Source organism: Dromiciops gliroides, chromosome 5 (genome assembly GCF_019393635.1).
Source record: "Dromiciops gliroides isolate mDroGli1 chromosome 5, mDroGli1.pri, whole genome shotgun sequence".
Taxonomy (NCBI): domain Eukaryota; kingdom Metazoa; phylum Chordata; class Mammalia; order Microbiotheria; family Microbiotheriidae; genus Dromiciops; species Dromiciops gliroides.
In genome coordinates, this window is record NC_057865.1 from 64,345,734 (window position 1) to 64,367,714 (window position 21,981).

General features: G+C 37.9%; 1 protein-coding gene across 1 annotated transcript in view; it reads left to right on the forward strand.

Annotated features, from left to right (window-relative positions):
- Nucleotides 1-21,981, forward strand: part of MYO3A (myosin IIIA) — a 350,362-nt gene that overhangs the window by 266,830 nt on the left and 61,551 nt on the right. Inside the window, exons 20-24 of the mRNA XM_043967196.1 lie at nucleotides 4,252-4,405; nucleotides 9,011-9,099; nucleotides 9,525-9,654; nucleotides 14,908-14,987; nucleotides 17,907-17,984. Coding sequence (XP_043823131.1) covers nucleotides 4,252-4,405; nucleotides 9,011-9,099; nucleotides 9,525-9,654; nucleotides 14,908-14,987; nucleotides 17,907-17,984 — 531 coding nt within the window. The remainder of the gene's footprint in view (nucleotides 1-4,251; nucleotides 4,406-9,010; nucleotides 9,100-9,524; nucleotides 9,655-14,907; nucleotides 14,988-17,906; nucleotides 17,985-21,981) is intronic.

A 21,981-nucleotide genomic window follows, 5' to 3' on the forward strand; every position in this document is an offset into this window, starting at 1 on the left:
TTAAGAGTTAGTTAAGTGGCAGCTAGGTGGCACAGTGGATAAAGCACCAGCCCTGGATTCAGGAGGACCTGAGTTCAAATCCGGCCCCAGACACTTGACACTAGCTGTGTGACCCTGGGCAAGTCACTTAACCCTCATTGCCCCATGCCCCCCCCCAAAAAAAGAGTTAGTTAAGAGTCTCTAAGCAGCAGGTAGGGGTGGTCCAGCTTCTCAACAACGCAAGGCTAAGTTCAAACAATGCAATAAAGTTTTCTTACAATTCCTACAATTGAATAAATTTTTCTCACAAGACAGAAATTGGACTAGACCCATAATTAAATAGAAAGAGACCTGAGCTAGCTCCAGAAACAAGATGGAGTCAGTATGGTTCACTCAATTTCCCATCACTGCTTGCTGTTCTAATCTCCTCATAACCAAACTATAGAATTCAGTATTTCACAAGCATAACTTGGAGTTTTCTACCTGCATGCCTTTAATCTTGCTATTGTTCTGCCTCTAATGTGCACATGCGTGTGCATACACACTCACATACACATATCCTTCAGACTTATTGAAATTTTACCCATCCTATGTGGCCCGGCTCAAATGTCACTTTCTCCATAAAGCCTTCTCTGATCTTTACAGCCAGAAATGCTCTTACCCACCTCTGAACTACAGAACAACTTATATGGAACTTATCTTGAACAAGCCCTTCAGATATACAATGAACAGAGCTTTGAATTGATCTGGGGAAAGTGAGCAAGCTGGCTAGCATTTGTAAAACTGTATGGCATTTTCAGTGAATTTTCTTTTCCCTGGCACACACAAAACTCTTTCTAATACCCATAGTCTTTTGATCATATCATAAGGCTACAAATCATGAAATGCAACCCAAGTTTCAGGTCACCCAGAGGGCAATGGGCACTGTTAGGCAATGGGGAGACACATGTTAGGCACTGATAGGCTACAGTATATTACAGATGGCTAATTGCACAAAGGAAGTAACATCCAAAATGTCATTAAAGAGCTATATGACTGGAAAACGAGTTAAGCCAATTTGGTGGCAATAGATAACCAATGGACCATCCACAATGCCATATTGTGTACACATCATGTTAAGAGATTTAGTGGAAAGTGCACAGAACATTGGGTGGATGCCATGAGCATTAAGGGAGGAAAAAGGCACATGGATAAAAGTCAAATAGGGTGAGGTTACGTTTGTGATCTGTGCCATGGTGGGAGGACCCAAAGAGATGAGATGACAGATCCATTGTGCACCTGACCACAGCCTTAGGGAAATTGAAATAGCTTGGATTATTCCCAACTACACTGCATGGCACAGTTATGTTTGTTTTTTCTTGAAATTTTTGTTGTTTTTAAACTTTCAGCAAGTATTTGTTTTGTTTGTGGGACAATGGGGGTTAAGTGACTTGCCCAGGGTCACACAGCTAGTGTCAAGTGTCTGAGACCAGATTTGAACTCAGGTCCTCCTGAATCCAGGGCCAGTACTCTATCTACTGTGCCACCTAGCTGCCCCTTGTTTTTTTGTTTTGTTTTGTTTTGTTTTTAGCAATTATTTACTTAGCATCAAAAGTATGAGAAGTCATGGTTCAAAATACAAGAAAACAAAAAATATGGCCTCTGCCCTGAAGGAGTTTATGAAGTAACAATAGGAGATGGTGAGAGGAATAGTGAATCCGGAATCAGATAAACTAATTTCAAATCTCAGCTCTAATTCTCATTTATCTTTTTACTGTCTTGGTCAAGTCACTAACCTTCTCCTAGCCTCAGCTTTCTCATCTGTTATGTCTGTCCATATAACTGTGTCTTGTGCCTTGAACAAAAAGGTATTCTTCATCAATCTGTTTGTTTTCATGTGGCTTGTTAGACCAAATTGTTTTGAGGTGTTAAAAATTTCATTCAAAAGTTTCTCTGATGGGGGCAGCTAGGTGGTCCAGTGGATAAAGCACCAGCCCTGGATTCAGGAGGACCTGAGTTCAAATCCAACCTCAGATACTTGACACTTAGTAGCTGTGTGATCCTGGACAAGTCACTTAACCCTCATTGCCCCACCCCACCCCCCAAAAAAAGTTTCTCTGATATTCTAGAGTTTAGTATAACCCATCAAAGTAATACCATCTGCAAATTGAAAGATTTGGAATATCTCTCCATCTGTAATAAATCCCTCACCTAATGGAACTCTGTGATAGATATCCTCCATGACAGTGGCAAGCACCCTTGATAACTATCAATCTCCTTGTCCTATGATTCACTTGATATTGATAATTAGATGAACATTGGAATAAGTTATCTCTTGTGTTGTCTCTATCAAGGAATCTTATATGATCTCAACTATATGCATGAAGGACCCCTTGCTAAATAAAAGTCATTTGCTCTGCTGCACCAAATTCTTTTTCAGTCAACAAACAATAAGCATAATGAGTCCTTCTTTGTCAGACACGGGAAACAGGAAAAGAATGTACGAAAACAAATAAGGCACTGCTCTCAGCCATCAAGGATCTCATAATCTAGAAGGGAGGTAGAATACATATGATTGTAAAGATCAAATGAAATCATCTATAAGATACTTTCTAACATACAGTGCTGGACAAATGATATCCTGTTATTATCATTATAAGCTACTCTGATATGAAATATGTCATAGGGAGTATTTAAGCAAATTACAAAATACCTTCCAAGACCTAAGGAAGAGAAGATATTTCCAATTTTGATGGAAAATGGAAGGAAGAAAGACATCAAAGAATTCATGGAAAAGATAGAATGTGATCTGAGTGTTGAAGGATAGATAGGATTTTAACAAGTAGATACCCGATATTCCAAGTAGAAGGAACAGTAGGGCCTTATACATAGGAGTGGAAAAGTAAGGAATGACAAGTAATTCAATTTGACTACAGGGAGGCAAGTAGTGCACAATAAGGCTGGAAAGGTCTGGTGGTAGCAACATATTGTGGAGTGCTTTAAATGTCAAACTATGGATTTAAATTTTATTCAGTTGAAGACAGAAAACCAGTGAAGTATTCTGAACAGAGAAGTGATGTGAATACATTTGTGTATATCTAACAGCATTATATGCAGTATGAGTTAGAGAAGAGCAAATATCAGAGGCAGGAACACCAGTAAGGAAGCTACTTAAATATTTCAAGTGAATAATAATAAAGACCTAAGGGCATTAGCTTCTTAATTTTTTTAATTTTTTTTTTTTGCGGGGCAATTGGGGTTAAGGGACTTGCCCAGGGTCACACAGCTAGTAAGTGTCAAGTGTCTGAGGCCGGATTTGAACTCAGGTCCTCCTGAATCCAGGGCCGGTGCTCTATCCACTGCACCACAGGACAGAGAGAAGGAGGTCAGACATAAGAAATATTTCAGGGGTAAAATTAATTGTAGATGACAACCAATTGGATGTGGGAGTTGAAGGAAAGAGAAAAATCAAAGATAAATCTAAGGTTTTCTAGGATCATAGATCTTCAACCTGGAAGAGACTTTGAAACTATCTAGTCTGAATGCCCCCATTTTACTGATGAGAAAAACAGACCCATAGAGGTTAAGTGACAAGTGCAGGTGACACAAATTAGTCATTTGCAGAGCTAGAGCCCAAAACCAGGTCTTTTGACTCCAAATCCTTTAAAAAGGCTACTGAAAAAATGCTGATACTATTTTTAAAAAGAGAAATCAGAAAATTGAGCAGGTTTGAAAGAACAGATGCAAATTCAGTTTTGGACATGAGGAATCTAATATGGTCATTAATGAAATTCCCTTACTCACATTACAGCTGTCACCTTCTTGATTGAAAATTTATGAAAATGTCTATTTCTGGAGATGTCAAATGGCATTTCAAGTTTGGATAATGGATTTAATTTTGATGAGCTCTCCTTTGTCCTTGATCAAATCAAAATTCTATAATTCTTGGAGTATAGTTTACTAAGCGTTTAAACATTGTCATGCCTCATCTTCATTCTAAAACACCGAGATATCAGTATTTCTTTTGCATAAAAATTAGACTTCCATTTGTTGCTACACTAAACATTCTATCTACAGAACAGCTAGCAGCACTGTGGGGAGAAATAAAATGATGAATTTAAATTAAGAATATTGTCATAGAAAAGGAATTTTATTATAACATGCACATTTAAAAATTACTATGAGTGTTCTCTTATCCAGTAACATATGAATTAAGTGGCTAAATAATTTTCCAACAGAAAACAGAAACTGGTAACTGAATGATTTTTTTCAATGTATCTTTACCTATTATAGAATGAATACCTAAATGAAGATGTTGATGCTAGAGTTATTGAATATGAAGATAATCGACCTATCTTAGATATGTTTCTGGAGAAACCAATGGGTTTGCTCTCTCTACTTGATGAAGAAAGTCGATTCCCTAGAGCCACTGATCAGACCCTTGTTGGTAAGTGAATTTTGCACAATGAACTTTCAACAATATCTCTCTGTAAAGTTCATTGTAGTTCTAATATACTCTGGTTCTACGTGATTATGTGAAGTCATTAATTCTACATTTTCACAACAGTCAGATTTCTAACAACCTCATTCATTCATAATATAGTAGTAAACCTGGAAGTACGGAAAAAGTTGACACAAAGTCCATGCACTTTAATCTGCAAGGAATGGCCATGGCTACTTTCTTTTAAAAAAAAAAAGTTTATTTGTTTTTAACATTACTTTTCCTGTTAAATTTGAGTTATAGATTCTCATCCTCACTCCTACCCCTCCCCCACCTATTGAGAAGCGAGCAATATTATATCAATTATACATGTGAGGGGGCAGCTAGGTGGCGCAATGGATAAGGCACTAGCCTTGGATTCAGGAGGACCTGAGTTCAAACCCAGCCTCAGACACTTACTAGCTGTGTGACCCTGGGCAAGTCACTTAAACCCCATTGCCCTGCAAAAAAAAAAAAAATTATACTTGTGAAGTCATGTGAAATATATTTCCATATTAACCACATTACCAAATAAAAGCAAGAGTTCTTCAAATTGTCTTGGATCATGATCTTGATCAGAAATAGCTAAGTCTTTCACAGTTGATCATAGAAGTATTGTTGTTACTGTGGTCTTTGATCTCCTGGTTCTGCTCACCTCATTTTGCATCAGTTCATATAATTCTTCCCAGTTTTTTTTCTGAAACCATCCTTCTCACTATTTTTAATAGCACAATAGTATTCCATCATAATCATATACCATAACCAGTTCAAATATTTCCCAATTGATGGGCATCCCCTCAATTTCTAATTTTTGCCACCACAAAAAGAGTTGCTAGAAATATTTTGCACAAATAGGTCTTTTTCCCTTTTCTTTGATCTCTTTGGAATATAGTTCTAGTACTGGTATTGCTGGATCAAGGAGTATATGCACAATTTTATATCTTGCCCATAGTTCCAAATTATTCTCCAGACTTGTTGGATCAGTTTACAACTCCAACAACAATTCATTAGAATCCCTATTTTCCTATACCCCCTCTGGCATTTGTCATTTTCCTTTTCTGCTCTGTTAGGCATTCTGATACGTATGAGGCCACATTCTGATACGTATGCTGCCACATGTCAGGCTGGCTCCCACTCTAGTCACAGACCTCTCCTGATGACGTCCTAGACCTTCTAAGTTGTCATGGACTCAAAAATATTATCTCACCTTGATCTTTTTTTTTTTTTACTTTGTCACTCCAGAAATAGATTTTATGTTATTTTTAAGTTGTTTGGAGGGGAATGTTGGAAGAGTTCTGTTGGGTTTCTGCCTCTACTCCTCTATTTTTGTTCTACCTACCTCCCCCACCCCCATGCCATGGCCACTGTCAATGTCCTAAGAATTTATTTCATCTAAAATTAGAAGCAATAAGGAAAGGACTACATCACTGATAGAAGCCAAAAACTGCTGAAAATTGACAGCTGAGTGAAAAATAACACTGACAGCGGAATATTCAGTGATTATTTATTAAATGCCTACTGCATACTAGGCCCTGGGTGAAATATGAAAGATACAGAGAAGAAAAAAATAAATTGCATAGAATATTCTACAGTAATGTGGGATCATTTAGTGTAGCTTCAAACAATCCTATGCAAGTCCGTGGCCCATGAAAGCATTATTATATCACATATACCACAGTATAATCAGACGTATTCATAATGAAAACCCTGGGACATTAAGAAAAGATTAAAGTACATTTGGCACACTCTGCTTAAGAGGTAGATGAAGTGTGAAATAATTGAAAGCATTCCACCAAATGTGATTTCTTTTTAATTTCAGTGTTCAAAGGAAAAAGCTTTAGTTGTCTTCAAAGAAAAAAAAAACAGTTGTGGATATCTCCTTCCTTAAGATGCCAAATAAGTGATGTTGGGGTAGACTTATAGTCTACTTCCAGTCTCCATGGTTAAAATCTAGGTGTTTTTTCCTCTCGTCGACTTTTGACAGTACACATTGAAACAAAACATAAGTAACTTACAGTTCCATAGCACATTACAAAGGGTTTCCCTAACAACATCCTGTGAGTTGGGTAATATAGGCATTATTATAATTCCCATTTTACAGATAAGAAAAGCAAGGTCCTGTAGCTACTGGCAGTAGAGTCAGAATTTGAAGTCAGTTTTTATGACTCCAAGGCTGGTCTCAACTGGAACCTCCTATGCTTCACCTTTAGTTGACTGTCTGGTAAGACTGAATGTGAAAAAGGAAAGGAAAATGACTTCCCAGTCAGCTGAGGTTGGACAAAGTAGCTTTAAGGCATTCACTTTACTATAAATAGAGCAGTTTCTTCTGCAAAGTATGGCAGTAGGGGCTTTGTCTTGATGTGTTTCTTTTTCTTAATTTCAGTGTTGAAAGGAATAAGTTTTAGTTACCCTGTCAAAAAGTATCTCTTGTAAATATTGTCGTCCTTAATGATGCTTCGATAATGATTCTATGGCTAGGTACCATAGAAATGTTACTAACCTCTTCCCCCAGTATGTTTTTTTTGTAACTACACATCCCCCCAGCCTACATAAAAGTGAACATTATATTTGTCAAATTTCTAGGGAAAAATTAACCTTAAGCTCTCTGAATATGGATAACATTTTACTAGTTAATTTTTAAAATGAAAAATTTCCCAATCAGCCAGCATCAGCAGCATCTCTACTACAAAGTTTCTCCATTTAGAATCTGTAGGTTTGGATTCTTAATATTTTGATCATTGTACTTCAATATAACTGGTTTCTTTTGAATTTTATTTTATACATTTAAAGCATTGTTCTGGGGACAGCTAAGTGACACAGTAGATAGACCACTGTCCCTAAAATCAGGAGGACTTGAGTTCAAATCCAGCCTCAAACACTATCTGTGTGACCTTGGGCAAGTATTTAACCCTGATTGCTTCAAAAAAATTAAAAATAAAGCATTTATTCTGAGAAAGGATATCTAGGCTTCACCAGCCTGCCAGAAAGGGAGGTAAAGAGACTCAAAAAATTGTTTAAAAAAAAAAACCCTTGCTATGATTAAATATGTAGGGTTAATTTCAGAATTTAGAGAAAAGAACTCTGGGCTTAAATCAGGAAACATGGGTTCAAATCCCAGCTCTAATACTATTTAGCTATGTGATGTAATCATGTACAAATCAGCTTTCCCATCTGTAAAATGAGGATACCTGTGTCATCTACCTCACAGACTTGTTGTGAGGAAAGCACTCTGTAACCTTTCAAGTACTATACAAATGCAAGTCATTTTTATTATGAAACCAAATTGCTTACCTTCTAAAAATTCAAAAGAATTTTCCAGCATTTTCTTCAAGGCATAGAAATTGGACAAAATCTCTGTGAAACTTTGAAGTCTAAGGTCCTGGGTTCTGGCTCGTCACTTAATATCTAAAGAAAACTGTGTAGTTTTCCTGCCTTTGGTTATTATTGTCATTGAATCACAGAATCTCAAATTTGAAAGAAAATTCCCCAGTCATCTAGAGAGGCAATGTGGCATATTGGAAAGAGCCTTAGACTTGAGCAGAGATCCCCAGGCCTACATCCTGTCTCTGCTATGTCATTAGTTATGTGACCAAGGGCAAGTCACATGATCTTGCTTGACCTTAGTTTCCTCATCTGTAAAATGGAGATAATAGTAACAATCTCACAGTTGTTGGGAGGATCAAATATGGGGATTATGTAAAGTGCTTAGCATATATTCTTCTCCAAACATTTGATCACACATCCACTCTTAGAAAAAAATGGGTGTGCTCCCCTAGGCATGAGATGATCTGGAGAACAGGGGATAGGTATGTTGGGGATGTATGGAAGGAGTGCTCCTAATCATACATGAGCAGCTGCTGCTGTGTGTCAGGTCTCAGGCTACTGAGTTTTTTGGTTATGTTACTACATGAGGTGCCAACACCAGGACAGAAGTGGAGAGGTTGGAAACTTGAGCATTGTGGGAAGGGGAGAAGCAGGGCAATGTTGGGCCATGATAAGTGAAAGGTAAGTGTGATTGTATTGGAGACAATCCTCATGATTGGCTACCAAGGAGATGGTGTGAGGAAACCCATCTTCCCACCTTCCCACTGGTTATCTTCATGCTTCTTTGGGTGATTCCAGAGCCCCTACCTTGAAGGCCACTGCCTTAAAATGATATATAAATGTCAACTATTATTATTATCTGAATGAAAATTTGTTCTTCAATATTCCTGATAAGTATGTATCTAGCCCCGACCTGAATACCTCTGTGATAGAGAACTCATTACCTCCCAAAGCAGGCCATTTCATTTTTGGATAGCTCTCACTGTTAGGCATGTTTATCAAATGTGGAACTCAAATCTGCCTTTCTGCAATACCAACCCCCTTTTCCTAAATCTGTGGGCACCCTATGGGTCCCATTCTGCCACAGGGTCACCAAGCAGCACAAATCTAGTCTCTCCCCAACATTGTTGACTATGTGCTTTCTTTTGATAATAAGTTTGTGCCTACATTACACAAACATATGAGCCTTGATGTGCAGGAAAATATGAAGGACCCCATCTTAAGACCCATGATGTATATTTCCTACAGAAAAATTTGAGGATAACTTGAAATCAAAGTACTTCTGGAGGGCCAAAAGACTGGAACTCACTTTTGGAATTCATCATTATGCAGGAAAGGTAAGACAACCTAAAACTTAACCACTGGTTTTCCTTTTATTTGTCTCTACACAAAAAGAATAGAAATTGCAAATATAAGTCAATAAGCTTGATCCCTGTAATGAAAAGGTTCATAGCCTGGGACCTGTGAATTTAATTTTTTTTAACTATTTTCATAATTAAATTTTAATACAATTTACTTCCTTTGTAATCCTGTGTATTTTATTTCATGCCTATAAAAACATTGAGAGGAGTCCCAAGGCTTTACTAGATTTCCCAAGGGGTCCATGGCACATAAAGAAAGGTTAAGAACCTTTTCTATAATGGAATGAGAAGGCTAGCATCACCACTTGGCTCACGTTCCTTCTTCTCTGGCTGCCTACTCTGCTTGGCCCTACTATTACCTGTTACAGTCTCTGAAGCTACACAGCCTCCTTCATCAACAGGTCCTTTATCATGCAAGTGGGTTCTTGGCTAAAAACAGGGATACCCTTCCAACTGACATAGTGCTGCTCCTGAGGTCATCAGAAAACCACGTCATTCGACAGCTGGTAAATCATCCTCTTACCAAAACAGGTAAAGCATTTCCTTCAACTTAGATCTCTTAGTAAGATCTGATTGTCTGGTGTTGTCTTCATTTTAATTATCTCTTGGTCCTTTTCAGCTTACTAAATGTACGTTGATTGCCTCCTCCCTTTCTTTCCCCCCTATACCTGCCCCCTAAATCTTCTGAAGCAGAGGTTGGTTCTTTACCTGGGGGTCTGTGAATTTGTGTTCTTTTAAAAATATTTTAATAACTGTGTCAATTTAATTGTTTTTCTTGATAATCATATTTTATTTCTTTTAAAATGTTATTAAGAGAAGGGCTGTCTAGGTTTCACCAGACTGCCAAATTGGTCACTGATACCAAAAATGTTAAGAACCCCAACTTAAAGATATGTGTACATATATAAATATGATTTTTACATGTGCATATATATACATAAATCATATTTTTATTTATACATACATCTGAATGTGTGCATTGTAACGATTGGAATAACGCCACCTGCTGGATACTTACTGTAGAGGAGTTCTGCCCATGAAGGGAAGGTCTTTGAGGGCAAGACCAGGAGTCAGGAAGTGACGCGGGCTAGTGGGAGGAGGAAGGAAGGGACTGGCGCTCAGTCTCGCTCTCTTTCCTCTGGACTCTGGCGGAGAGCGGAGCTAGAAATGTGCTCTCCCTTTAATAGATAGGAATCTAGGCCTTTCTCTCTCTCTTTACCAAATTCTTATTCTCCTTAATAAATGCTTAAAAGTCTAACTCTTGCTAAAGCTTATAATTTATTGGCGACCACTCATTAGATATTTTAGACAGACTAGCTAGAATTTTAACCCTTAACAGATGGCTGACCACGAAGAGGAAAGCTAGCCTTCAGTCTTCTTCTGATCTTGTAACGATTGGAATAACGCCACCTGCTGGATACTTACTGTAGAGGAGTTCTGCCCATGAAGGGAAGGTCTTTGAGGGCAAGACCAGGAGTCAGGAAGTGACGCGGGCTAGTGGGAGGAGGAAGGAAGGGACTGGCGCTCAGTCTCGCTCTCTTTCCTCTGGACTCTGGCGGAGAGCGGAGCTAGAAATGTGCTCTCCCTTTAATAGATAGGAATCTAGGCCTTTCTCTCTCTCTTTACCAAATTCTTATTCTCCTTAATAAATGCTTAAAAGTCTAACTCTTGCTAAAGCTTATAATTTATTGGCGACCACTCATTAGATATTTTAGACAGACTAGCTAGAATTTTAACCCTTAACAGCATGTACAGAAAAACCAGGCTTACAGCTTCTTTGAAAGATACTTTATTTCTCCAGATAAAATGGTTACATCCCTAGAATTTACTGACCTCCAAGGAACTCAAAAGAATTAGGTAGCATTCTAGTGAAAGTATCAATTTGTATAATAATTTTAAAGACTTTGAATATCAAGGAAGACACTGACGAGGAATTTTCAAGTACTACTAAGCCATCTCCAAACTCTCCCTCACCACAGAAGATAGCCCCTAATCCACATGTCCTTTCATTTTCATCTCAAAGAAAGTCATTTTGGTATAGTAAGGGTTCTTTCCTTAGGAAACATGTTTGACCATATCTCTCAGAGAATATCTATGATCTAACTAGAGCCTGCATTCTTCCATAAAATATCCAATGAAGCTCAGCATATGAATCATTCTCTGTAAAACAAAAGACCTGTGCTTGGTTAAACTAGCAGGATAGGTAAGATTCAGTCATGGGACCATAACTGAGGTTGGGTAATCATGCACTGAAATTTAGAGAGTACTGAGAGTCTGTATACTCCTTCAGCAAGTAGAAACAGCTGACTTTACCCATCTAATTAGCAAAGATAATTCATTAAATCAAGAAGTTACCAGATGCTTTCTTTCCATCCCTACCCCTCCCATAGTCATATCCCAGGCATGATACCCCTATCCCCCACTCAGCCCTGCTTCCCTTCCCCAGTAGTGACCTTCCCCAAAAGCAGCCTTACACTCCTATGAGCTGTAGTGCCAGGAGTTCTCTGTCAACAGGCTCTTGTGTCTCAAGATCTGAAGTCTCTACATTTCCCCAGCTCCCCTTACCTCCACGTTCAACTTCTTGCCCCAAGTTCATTTTGTGGTGCTTGCCCCAAGGGGCAGAAGTGCTAGATATAGCTCCGTTCAGGTGGCGCAGTGGATAGAGCACTGGCCCTGGAGTCAGGAGTACCTGAGTTCAAATGCAGCCTCAGACTCTTAACACTTACTAACTCTGTGACCCTGGGCAAGTCACTTACCCCCAATTGCCTCACTAAAAATAAAAAAAAATTTTAAAAGATATAGCTCTGTTCAAAGGTGGTAGACTTAATTTTTTTTTTAATTGAAACAGCCTGTTTCCCTCAAATTATTAAAAAAAAACCCTTTGTGATTAACAATCAGGTTATTTCCATAAAGCTACACAAAGAGAGAAGGGGAGAGAGGCTAGGCTCTAAGATACCATGTACCAGCATATATTGGGATCAAAAGATAAAATTCATTCTAGTTTGAGAATCAAATGTTTCTAAATGGATGACTTTGTAAACAATTACTTTGTAAACTTTGTAAATAGAGACAATGGCAACCCATACCTCTAATGAAGTTGAACAAAGGTTTCTTTACCATCCTGACAGGTTTAATAAAAGTTACATGTTTGTAAGACTCTAGGATCACAAAACAAGAGTTCAGTCCCTTCATTGTCCAGATGAAAAAGCTAAGGCTTTGGGAAACCTAGCAGATGACCTTTTTAAATTTAACCTTGGAACCTAAAGTTATCTCTTACCAGTCTTACCTACTGTGCCAAAATTCTATGCTAATTCTGATAAAGCTTTCTTGGTCCCTATCAATACTTTAAATATTCTTTTTAAGATTGTAATAATTTATGTTTCATTTTTAGATTCATTAGCTGCTAAGTTTTAAACTGTATGAAACTGAAAATCCTCATAAATTTTCATCCCATTTTTAAATGTTCCCCAAAATATCAAGATTTAGTTTTTAATCAGCTACATATTAAAACTGATAGCTGGGGGCAGCTAGGTGGCACAGTGGATAAAGCACCGGCCCTGGATTCAGGAGGACCTGAGTTCAAATCTGGTCTCAGAAACTTGACACTTACTAGCTGTATGACCTTGGGCAAGTCACTTAACCTTCATTGCCCCCACAAAAAAAATTATAGCTGATATTTATATAGTGATTTAAGTTGTAGAAAATGATATATTTATACACATATGTATGTATATTATCTAATTTGAATACAGAAGATCTTATGTGTCACAAGACCATCTTACATGTTACACATTCCAAACAAATGTTCCAAAAGTATCAGAACATATCAATACAATGCACAAGTTCCCTAGAAACCCCCAAGGCTCCACCATATGCCTTAGTCCATAAAAGATTCACTTTTGTTGTTTTACGAACTACCACACAATTTTGTTTGTTTATTCCTCTGTAATGGAAATAGGACAGACTGCCACTTTCAGAAGTTTCTAGTGCCACAAATCCCTCTGCCACTCTTCTATGCCAGGTGTATGTATGTATGTATGTATGTATGTATGTATGTATGTACATGTATATGTATATGTATATGTATATGTATATATAAATATGTATTTTTTAATTCTCCCAAAATGAACACCAAAACACCCACTTGACCAGAATTACCTCTAAGGTTCCTCAAACTGTGGGTTCAAAAAGTATATAACCTTTTCGCCTTACCTCTCCCCCTACATAAGAACCTGCAAAAACTAAAGAGATTATGTCTAATTTTTTGAAATTCACACAACTCTGCTTGTTAAGGGTGCTGTTGTCCAATTGTTCACGTGTGTCCAGCTCTTCTATCCTCCACTATCCTCAAGGTCTGTCCAAGCTCATGGTCATTGCTTCTACCATACTATCTATCTCATCTTCTGCTATCCCCTTTTCTTTTTGCTTTCAATCTTTCCCAACATGAGGGTCTTTTCCAATGAATCCCATCTTCTCATTATGTGGCCAAAGTATTTAAGCTTCAGTTTCAGCATTTGACCTTCCAGCGAACAGTCTGAATTAATTTCTTTAAGTATTGATGCATTTGATCTCCTTGCTGTCCAAGGGACTCTCAAAAGACTTCTTCAGCTCCATAATTAAGGATACTGTTTGCCTAATGATCCAATAAAGAGCAAATGAAGCATTCCTTTTGTGTAAAAATAAGGACTGACTCTGTAGCATAGGTAACTCACATGTGACAAAACTTCCTCCACTAATGTATGTTAGCACCCCCTCTGCAGTGTATAGTCTTTTTCTGTGGGGCAATGAGGGTTAAGTGACTTGCCCAGGGTCACACAGCTGGTAAGTGTCAAGTGTCTGAGGCTGGATTTGAACTCAGGTCCTCCTGAATCCAGGGCCAGTGCTTTATCCATTGTGCCACCTAGCTACCCCTTGCAGTGTATAGTCTTAAAGAATTTCTTCAAGCAATGAGAGGTTAAGTGACTTGTCCAGGGTCATACAGCCAGTAAGTCAGAGGTGGAACTGGAATTTATGTCTTGATGGCTTGGGGAATCTAGTCTCATAATCCCCTTGGAACTTATAATACCTGGTATGAGATATGATCCTAATTTCATTTACCACCATATTGCCTTCCAATTGTCCCTTTGGTTTTTATTAAATAATGATGCTTTTTCCCCCTAATGTTTTGTAATCTTGGGTTTTTTATACCTTTTGGTCTGTTTGGATTACATATTTTGTTCCATTGTTCTGTTGTTCTATTTTTCCCCATAATTCCCAGCATGGCAGTGCAGTGGTGAACAGAGGACCAGTCTTAGGGACAGGAAGGTCTGGGTTCAGGTTTTGCTTCCAATATATATTGACTTGTTGACCCTAGGCACATAACTTAAACTCTCAGTGCCCCAAGAAACTTTCAATGACTGTTAACTTACAGAACATTTACTGATCTTATTAAGGGAGGGAGTCCCTACTCTGGAAATCTCCTATGCTGGTGAAATCACAGGTCCAGACCTAAAGAAAGTATTTCTTTTGATATTCTTATCTGTTTGTTCTCCCATATAAATTTGGCTGTCACTTTATCTAATTCTATAAAGTATCCCATTAGCATTTTGATTGGATAAATTAGTTTTGGGTTGCATTGCTAATTTTTTTCTTCATTGATTCAATCTAGCCATATGCATTAGACATTTCTCCAATTCAACAGCCAAGCATTTTTATAGCAAGGAGGGAAGGAGAGAAACATGGGTTTTTAAGAACAAAATAGTCAGAATTATAGGAGATATATTAATTTGATTTACCTTTTCACAGGTAATCTGCCATATTCTAAAAATAAAAATGTAATAAACTATCAACTAAGGACCTCAGAAAGATCAATCAACCTATCAAAGGTAAGAAAATGTGTTTTTCATGGTAGTGGATTTAACCTTTAAGATGGCAATATTTGCATTGCCACTGAGGGCTAGTAATCCCTTTCTGGACTTGATATTTCATTTCTGCTTAGCCAGATATCTTTGCATTTAGAATCCCCTCTAGGAAGTTTTTTAGAAACACAAACCTATCGTGTATTTTTGACAAGATTTTTGTACTTACATTTTAATTTATCTGTAAGATAAATTAAAAATGTGTTGGTTAGCATATGAGGTCTCCATATTCTGTGTATGGGCCCCTTTGTGGCACAAAAGTCATTTTTGAAAGATGTTTCTCTGCTTCTTGACAGAGGAAGTTCATACAAATTACTGGAAAAAATCTTATTGCTGAACAGCCCAACTCTATCTGTACAAACACACTGGCCAAAGATATCAGAAGCAGTGATCCCACCCAACTGCTAGCACCCTCTTTCCCAAAAAATGACTTGTATTCACTTTGTATTACATATACATATATGTATACATATATACACATATATATACAATATTTGTGTGTATGTGTATGTATATATATATATACACACACACATACACAGAGACATTTGTATGTACTAATGTCTTCATATCTCCCCTGTTAGAATGTAACCTTCTTGAGGACAGTAATTGTTTCACTTTTGTCACTGTACCCCAACCACAGTGCCTAGTACTTTGTTGGTTAATAACCAAATGTAGCTGTGGATAGAAGTGCTGGACTTGGAGTCAGGAAGACCTGAGTTCAAGTCTTTTATCATTTCCTTAAATCATGAGCAAAATCACTTAACCTCTCTCAGCCTCCATTTGCTGAATTGTAGAATCATATTCAAAATAGTTTTTATATGGCCCTTTCAGATTTGCAAAGCATCTTACATGAGGGAATCTCATTTGGTCCTCATAAGAACCCTGGGAGGTAGGTGTTGTTATTATCCTTATTTTACAGATAAGAAAACTGAGGCAGTCAAAGGTTAAATGACTTGCCCAGGATCACACAGCTAGTAAATTTCTGAGGCAAGATTTTAACTGAGGTCTTCCAGACTTGCTGGACTATAGTCCAGCACTCTATGCACTGTGCCACCTCACTGACTCAAATGGGAATAAGTCCCTCAAAATGGGAACAATAATAGCACCTACCACATAGAGGCATGTTCATGATCAAATGAGAGAACATAGGTAAAGCACTTTCTAAACCTTTAAGTGCTATATAAATACTAAATTATTCTTATTTTTAAAAAAATAATGATAAACTCATTGATGAATCTGACTGGTTGAATTTTTTAAAAGAAAGAAAGAAAAACTCCACAAATGACTACCAAGTTCACACTCTCCTCCAGGAGTCCCAATCTCAAATCTTTGGATCTGCCTCTGGTAAAGAATCTTCTAATCTTCACCTTTTTTTGTCAAAGAGCAGGTGTGTGATCGTTAATTGTTTAACTACTGAGCCCTCTCTCCAAAAGTAAGCTTGACATAATTGTAAGTTTAATTGGCATTGTTAATACTTTAATACTTTCTTAAGTCTAGATAAACAATAAAACAATAAAGTCCTGATTTTGTAGTATTTGCCGATTTCTGAAGTGTATATTTAACATTTTTAAAATTTTTTTAATTTTAATTCGAGCTGCTTGTTGGAACCCTTTTGGCATTTTGATGAAGCCTATAGATACCTTCTCAGAATAATGTTTTACATGCATAAAATAAAATATGCAGGATTGTAAAAGAAATCAATTGCACTGAAATATAGTTATTAAAAGTTTTTAAAGAAAAGTTCCCAAGCCCTCTGTTAATAGAGGCCCCACTCTCAATCTTTTAGGCTCACCAAGGCTTCCCATGTACCACTTCCAGTACTAAGTTCTGGTTTCCAAGAATCATAGAATCACAGGCCCTAGAGTTGGAAGAGCCCTTTGGAGGTCATCTGTTCTGATCATCTTACAGATGAGGAACCTGAGACCCAGAAAGATTAAGTGATGTGCCCCACCTCACACTGGTGGTACATTCTGATTCCAACCCCATTGCTCCTTCCACTTCAAAATGTGGTCTTTTGGGGTTTTGTTCTTGTTCTTCTGTCAATAGTAACTTGTATTTATACAGTACTAATAATTTTAAAAGCATTTTCCCTACAACAACTGTGAGGTACACATGAAAAGTATCATAGAGATAAGGAAACCAAGACTTGTAGATGGTGCATGGCTTGGTATTTACTAAGAAGCACATGCCTGGTTATTAACCAAAGTCTTTTGACCCCAAGACTGGCCTTTTCCCACCAAACTAACCTTATAAGGACAAAGGAGAGATGAATCTGCAATGGGCAGTGGCAGTTCAATTAGCACCCTAATCACTTTCAGCCTCTCTGCTCTGACCAAAGTTCTCCTCTGCTCCAGCCATAGCCAGTGCATTCCCTACTGGCTCTCTGAGTTTTCTTACCTTCCAAAATTTATTTGTCCTTCCAGAGTCTTCTCCCTTTGGACTAAGCCACCCCCTCTCTTATCTCAGAACTAGTCCCTTTTTCTTTGTTGCCACCAGTTGGGAGTTGAGGTAACAGTCTATTTTTTTCCACCTAAGGCTTAATTCATGCTTCCCATCTTGCTGTAAGTTGCTCAAAGTTAAGATTTGCCACACCCATTCCTAAGACATGGAGCACAGAACTTTCATAAGCCCCTCACAATGTTGCTGAATTACATGTGTGAAGCCAACCAAGACCACTATGATGTTAACAAAATACTGCAGGCCAGCACCTGTTCTTTACTAAGAAAGTCAGACACTTTGTGATGATTTGTAGTTCTAAGCATCCAGCTATATCATTGGTGTACAAAATGGTACAATCAAGGGGGAAATTATTGGCCTTCCATTATTGAGTTGTGAAGCAATTTACAAGTACCTAAAGTGTTCTTTTCCTTCCTAATTTTCTAGGGAGAAAATGGAGAATCTACATATCTTGCAAGAGAGACAACCAACATGAAAACACAGACTGTTGCATCCTATTTCAGAGTAAGTTATAAACTCGTTTCTTATGATTGGGAGAGGGGAAGGGTTAGTAGCTTAGCCTAATAAAGAAGTGCAGGCCAGAAGTTACTGAAAAGCTTCAGAGGGTCATTAGCAAAGGAAAATGGTTTCATTCATCATTGCCATATGTAAAATTCAATCTATGCAACCCAGGTTAGAAATGATGTCAAAAATATTTTAATTTGGTACATTATGAGAATTCACCTACAAGGTGATTAATCAATATAATTATTTTTGTTGAATCTCTTGCCCTTAGAAGCAAAGCACAGAATCAAAAGAATAAAAATAATTCTGGTACCAAAATACATTTTGAATAGTAATCATAGGTATTTCTTCTTATTCCTGGATGTCCAATGTTGGAGATGAGGGAAGGTGTCAGAATCTCCCTCCAACCAATCTACTAGAGGATTTCTGGGGCAGAGCAGTAAGCTCTCAGAACTCACCACACAATCAGTCCAAAAAAATCTCCAAATAATGCCATAGAACAATTCCTGGAGCATCAGAAACCACAAAATAATGGGTTAAGATTATTTTACAGCCAAAGACATTTTAGAAGGTCAGCAGGAAGGGGCTGCTGTGCCAGGGTGGGAGTGGAACTCAACCCCAAGGTCATGCTGACACAGATCCAGGTCCAGGCAGGCCTCACCAGAGAAAGGGACCCCTGGAGCTTCTAAATCAGCTGCAGTACCAGTGTCATCTGGAACTAAGCTCACGGTCTGGTGAGAGGGCTGAGCAGTTGGCCAGGGGGAGATTACAGGGGTCTCTGCTGGCACTGAGATGGAACTTGCATGTTTCACCCCTGCTGGGAACCAGGAAGTAGGCTTGAGTGGCAGTAGCCCAGGTGGGGGAGAGGAGCAGGCTTGCTGGAGCTAACTGCCACAACACACAAAGTTTTGCTGCCTGGTTAATTAGCAAGTTGGCCTGGGGTTATCTACAGATCAGGGAACAGGCCAGGTGAGTAAAGAACCTGCCACTCCTTAAACACCACCTTAGAGCCCCTGAATGTTGGGATAGTACATCCTGGAAGTAGTTCCCCACTTTAAGAAGGAGTTAAAAGTCAAGTAAAAGACTGTCAAAATGAGCAGATAGAGAAATATGAGGACCATAGAAAGTTTCTTTAGTGACAAGGAAGATCAAGGTATAACCTCAGAAAAGAATAGCAATGTCAGGGCTCCTACATCCAAAGTTTCAAGAAAAATATAAATTGGTCTCAGGTCATAGAAGCACTCAAAAAGGACTTTGAAGATAAAGTAAGAGAGGTAGGGGGGAAAATGGAAAGAGAAACAAGAATGATGGAGGGTCATGAAAAAAAGTCAACAGCTTGAAAAGCCAAATTGGCCAAATGGAAAAGGAGGTACAAAAGACCTCTGAAGAAAATCACTGCTTAAAAATTAGGATTGAGTAAATAGAAGCAAATGACTTTATGAGAAATCAAGACACCATAAAGCAAATCCAAATAAATACATGAAAATAGAGGGCAATGTGAAATATCTCCTTGGAAAAACAGCTGACCTGGAAAATATATCCAGGAAAGATCATTTGAAAATTATTGGTCTACCTGAAAACCATGATTAAGGAAAAAACTTAGACATCATCTTCCAGGAAACTGTCAGGGATATTGCCCTGATATTCTAGAAGCAGAAGGTAAAATAGAAATTGAAAGAATTCATCAATCACCTCCTGAGAGAGATCCCAAAATGAAAACTCCCAAGAACATCCCATCTACTGTCCACAGTGTGACACACATACAGATATTCCTATTGTTACAAATCTCTAAACAAAATAGGAGATGGGGTGGGTAAGAGGAGAATTCAGATGCTTATGAGGTAGCATAGTATAGTAGAAAGAACACAGGACTGGGAATAAAAAAAAAAAAACCTGGATTCTGGTCCTGCCTCTGCATTCTTTAATGCAGTGTGATTGTAAGCAAGTCACTTACCCAATTTGGGCTTCAGTTTCTTCAACTACAAAATGAGAAAGGTGGACTAGAAAAATCAGTTAGGTCTCTTCTAAGATTCCTTTTTTGTCTATTGAATCAAAATGATCACAGTTAACTAGCTAAGGAGAATAAAGCTAAAAAATAGGCTAAAGAATTTTAGAGGAGAAAGTGAGAGTGAATAAAATATTGGTATTCCATATAATAATTTTTATGGAAATGCAGTGAGTATGATTGCAAAGGATAGATATATACATATATGTTTATATGTATATATACATACATATATGTTTTATAGATACATATGTATGCACATGTGCATATACATGTGTTGATACATTACATGAAGGTTTTATATACATATATGTACAAATATATATTCAGATAGATACAGAGAGATTGATATAGTATATACATTTTAGATATTATACATCTACATAATATATATTATACACTATATATATATATATAAACAATTTTATTCAAGCCTCACAACAATCATGTAAAGTGAGCACTACTGATATTATACCAATTGTATAAATGAGAAACTGAAACTTAAGGAAGTTAAGGGACTTGCCCATGGTCACATAGCCAGTAAGTATAAGAATCAAGATTTGAATCTAGTCTTCTTGATGCTGAGTAGTGTTCTATACACTGTACCTTACCACTACTGTACCTCTTGATGTAAAGAATTTGACTTCCCAGTCATATAATGGAAATTATGTATCTTTTTACCTTTCTGCATTGTTTTATTAATATTCTTAACTTTATTGGAATGTGGAAGATAAATGTCTAATCCACTTGATAGGTGAAGATAAGCTACACCATCCTTTGTATTTAGGGATGCTACTGGAAAGCCTGTAACTAACTACTCCCATTCACCCATAGCTACAACATAACCTAGAATTTTTTTTCAAATGTGCTCATGTACACACACACACACACACACACACACACACACACACACACAGAGTCATAAGCATTCAGCTTGACAGCCAATAGTTACTATAGACTCCTGCTTTCTACCCCAGCTATGAAAAATTTTCTCATTCTCCACAATAAATTGCTTAGCAATCATTTTTTGGCATTTTACTTGATGAATAACAATGTACTTAGTAGTTAATTATTAACTTGAATACGTCCCTTGTCTCTCAGAGTTGCCTTAGATTTATGTCAGGGCAGAACTGTCAAATGAGTTGTCTCTGTATAGCACATGAGAGGCAGCATGGCATAATGAATGTCTAAGAGCTGGCCTGGAAGCCAGAAAGATATAGGTTCAAGTCTACCACCTGTGACATACGTTATTTCTATGGCCCTGCTCAACTCATTTAATCATTTAATCTCTTAGTATGGTAGTTCTCTAAAGACTAGGTTACAGAGAAGGATGCCAACCTGAATTGATAGAGTTTCCTCTCTTGGTAGTTCCCCATATCCCATGACTAAGAAGTAAGGGCTCCAGACCCTATCCCATGAGTTTTCACTGGCTGTGCCCTATTTCTAGAATTTTCTCAGGGGCAGCTAGGTGGCACAGTGGATAGAGCACCAGCCCTGGAGTCAGGAGGACCTGAGTTCTAAGTCCGGCCTCAAACACTTGACACAAGCTGTGTGACCCTGGGCAAATCACTTAACCCCAATTGCCTGACCCTCCGAAAGAAGAAAAGAAAGAAAGAGAGAGAGAGAGAGAGAGAGAGAGAGAGAGAGAGAGAGAGAGAGAGAGAGAGAGAGAGAGAGAGAAGGAAGGAAGGAAGGAAGGAAGGAAGGAAGGAAGGAAGGAAGGAAGGAAGGAAGGAAGGAAGGAAGGAAGGAAGGAAGGAAGGAAGGAAACAGAAAGAAAGAAAGAAAGAAAGAAAGAAAGAAAGAAAGAAAGAAAGAAAGAAAGAAAGAAAGAAAGAAAGAAAGAAAGAAAGAAAGAAAGAAAGAAAGAAAGAAAGAAAGAAAGAAATGCAATAGAATGCTCTCCCTCCTCATCTCAGCCTCCTAGCTTCCCTGGCTTTCTTCAGGTCTCAGCTAAAATCCTTGTGCAAGAAACCTTGCCCAATTTCCTCT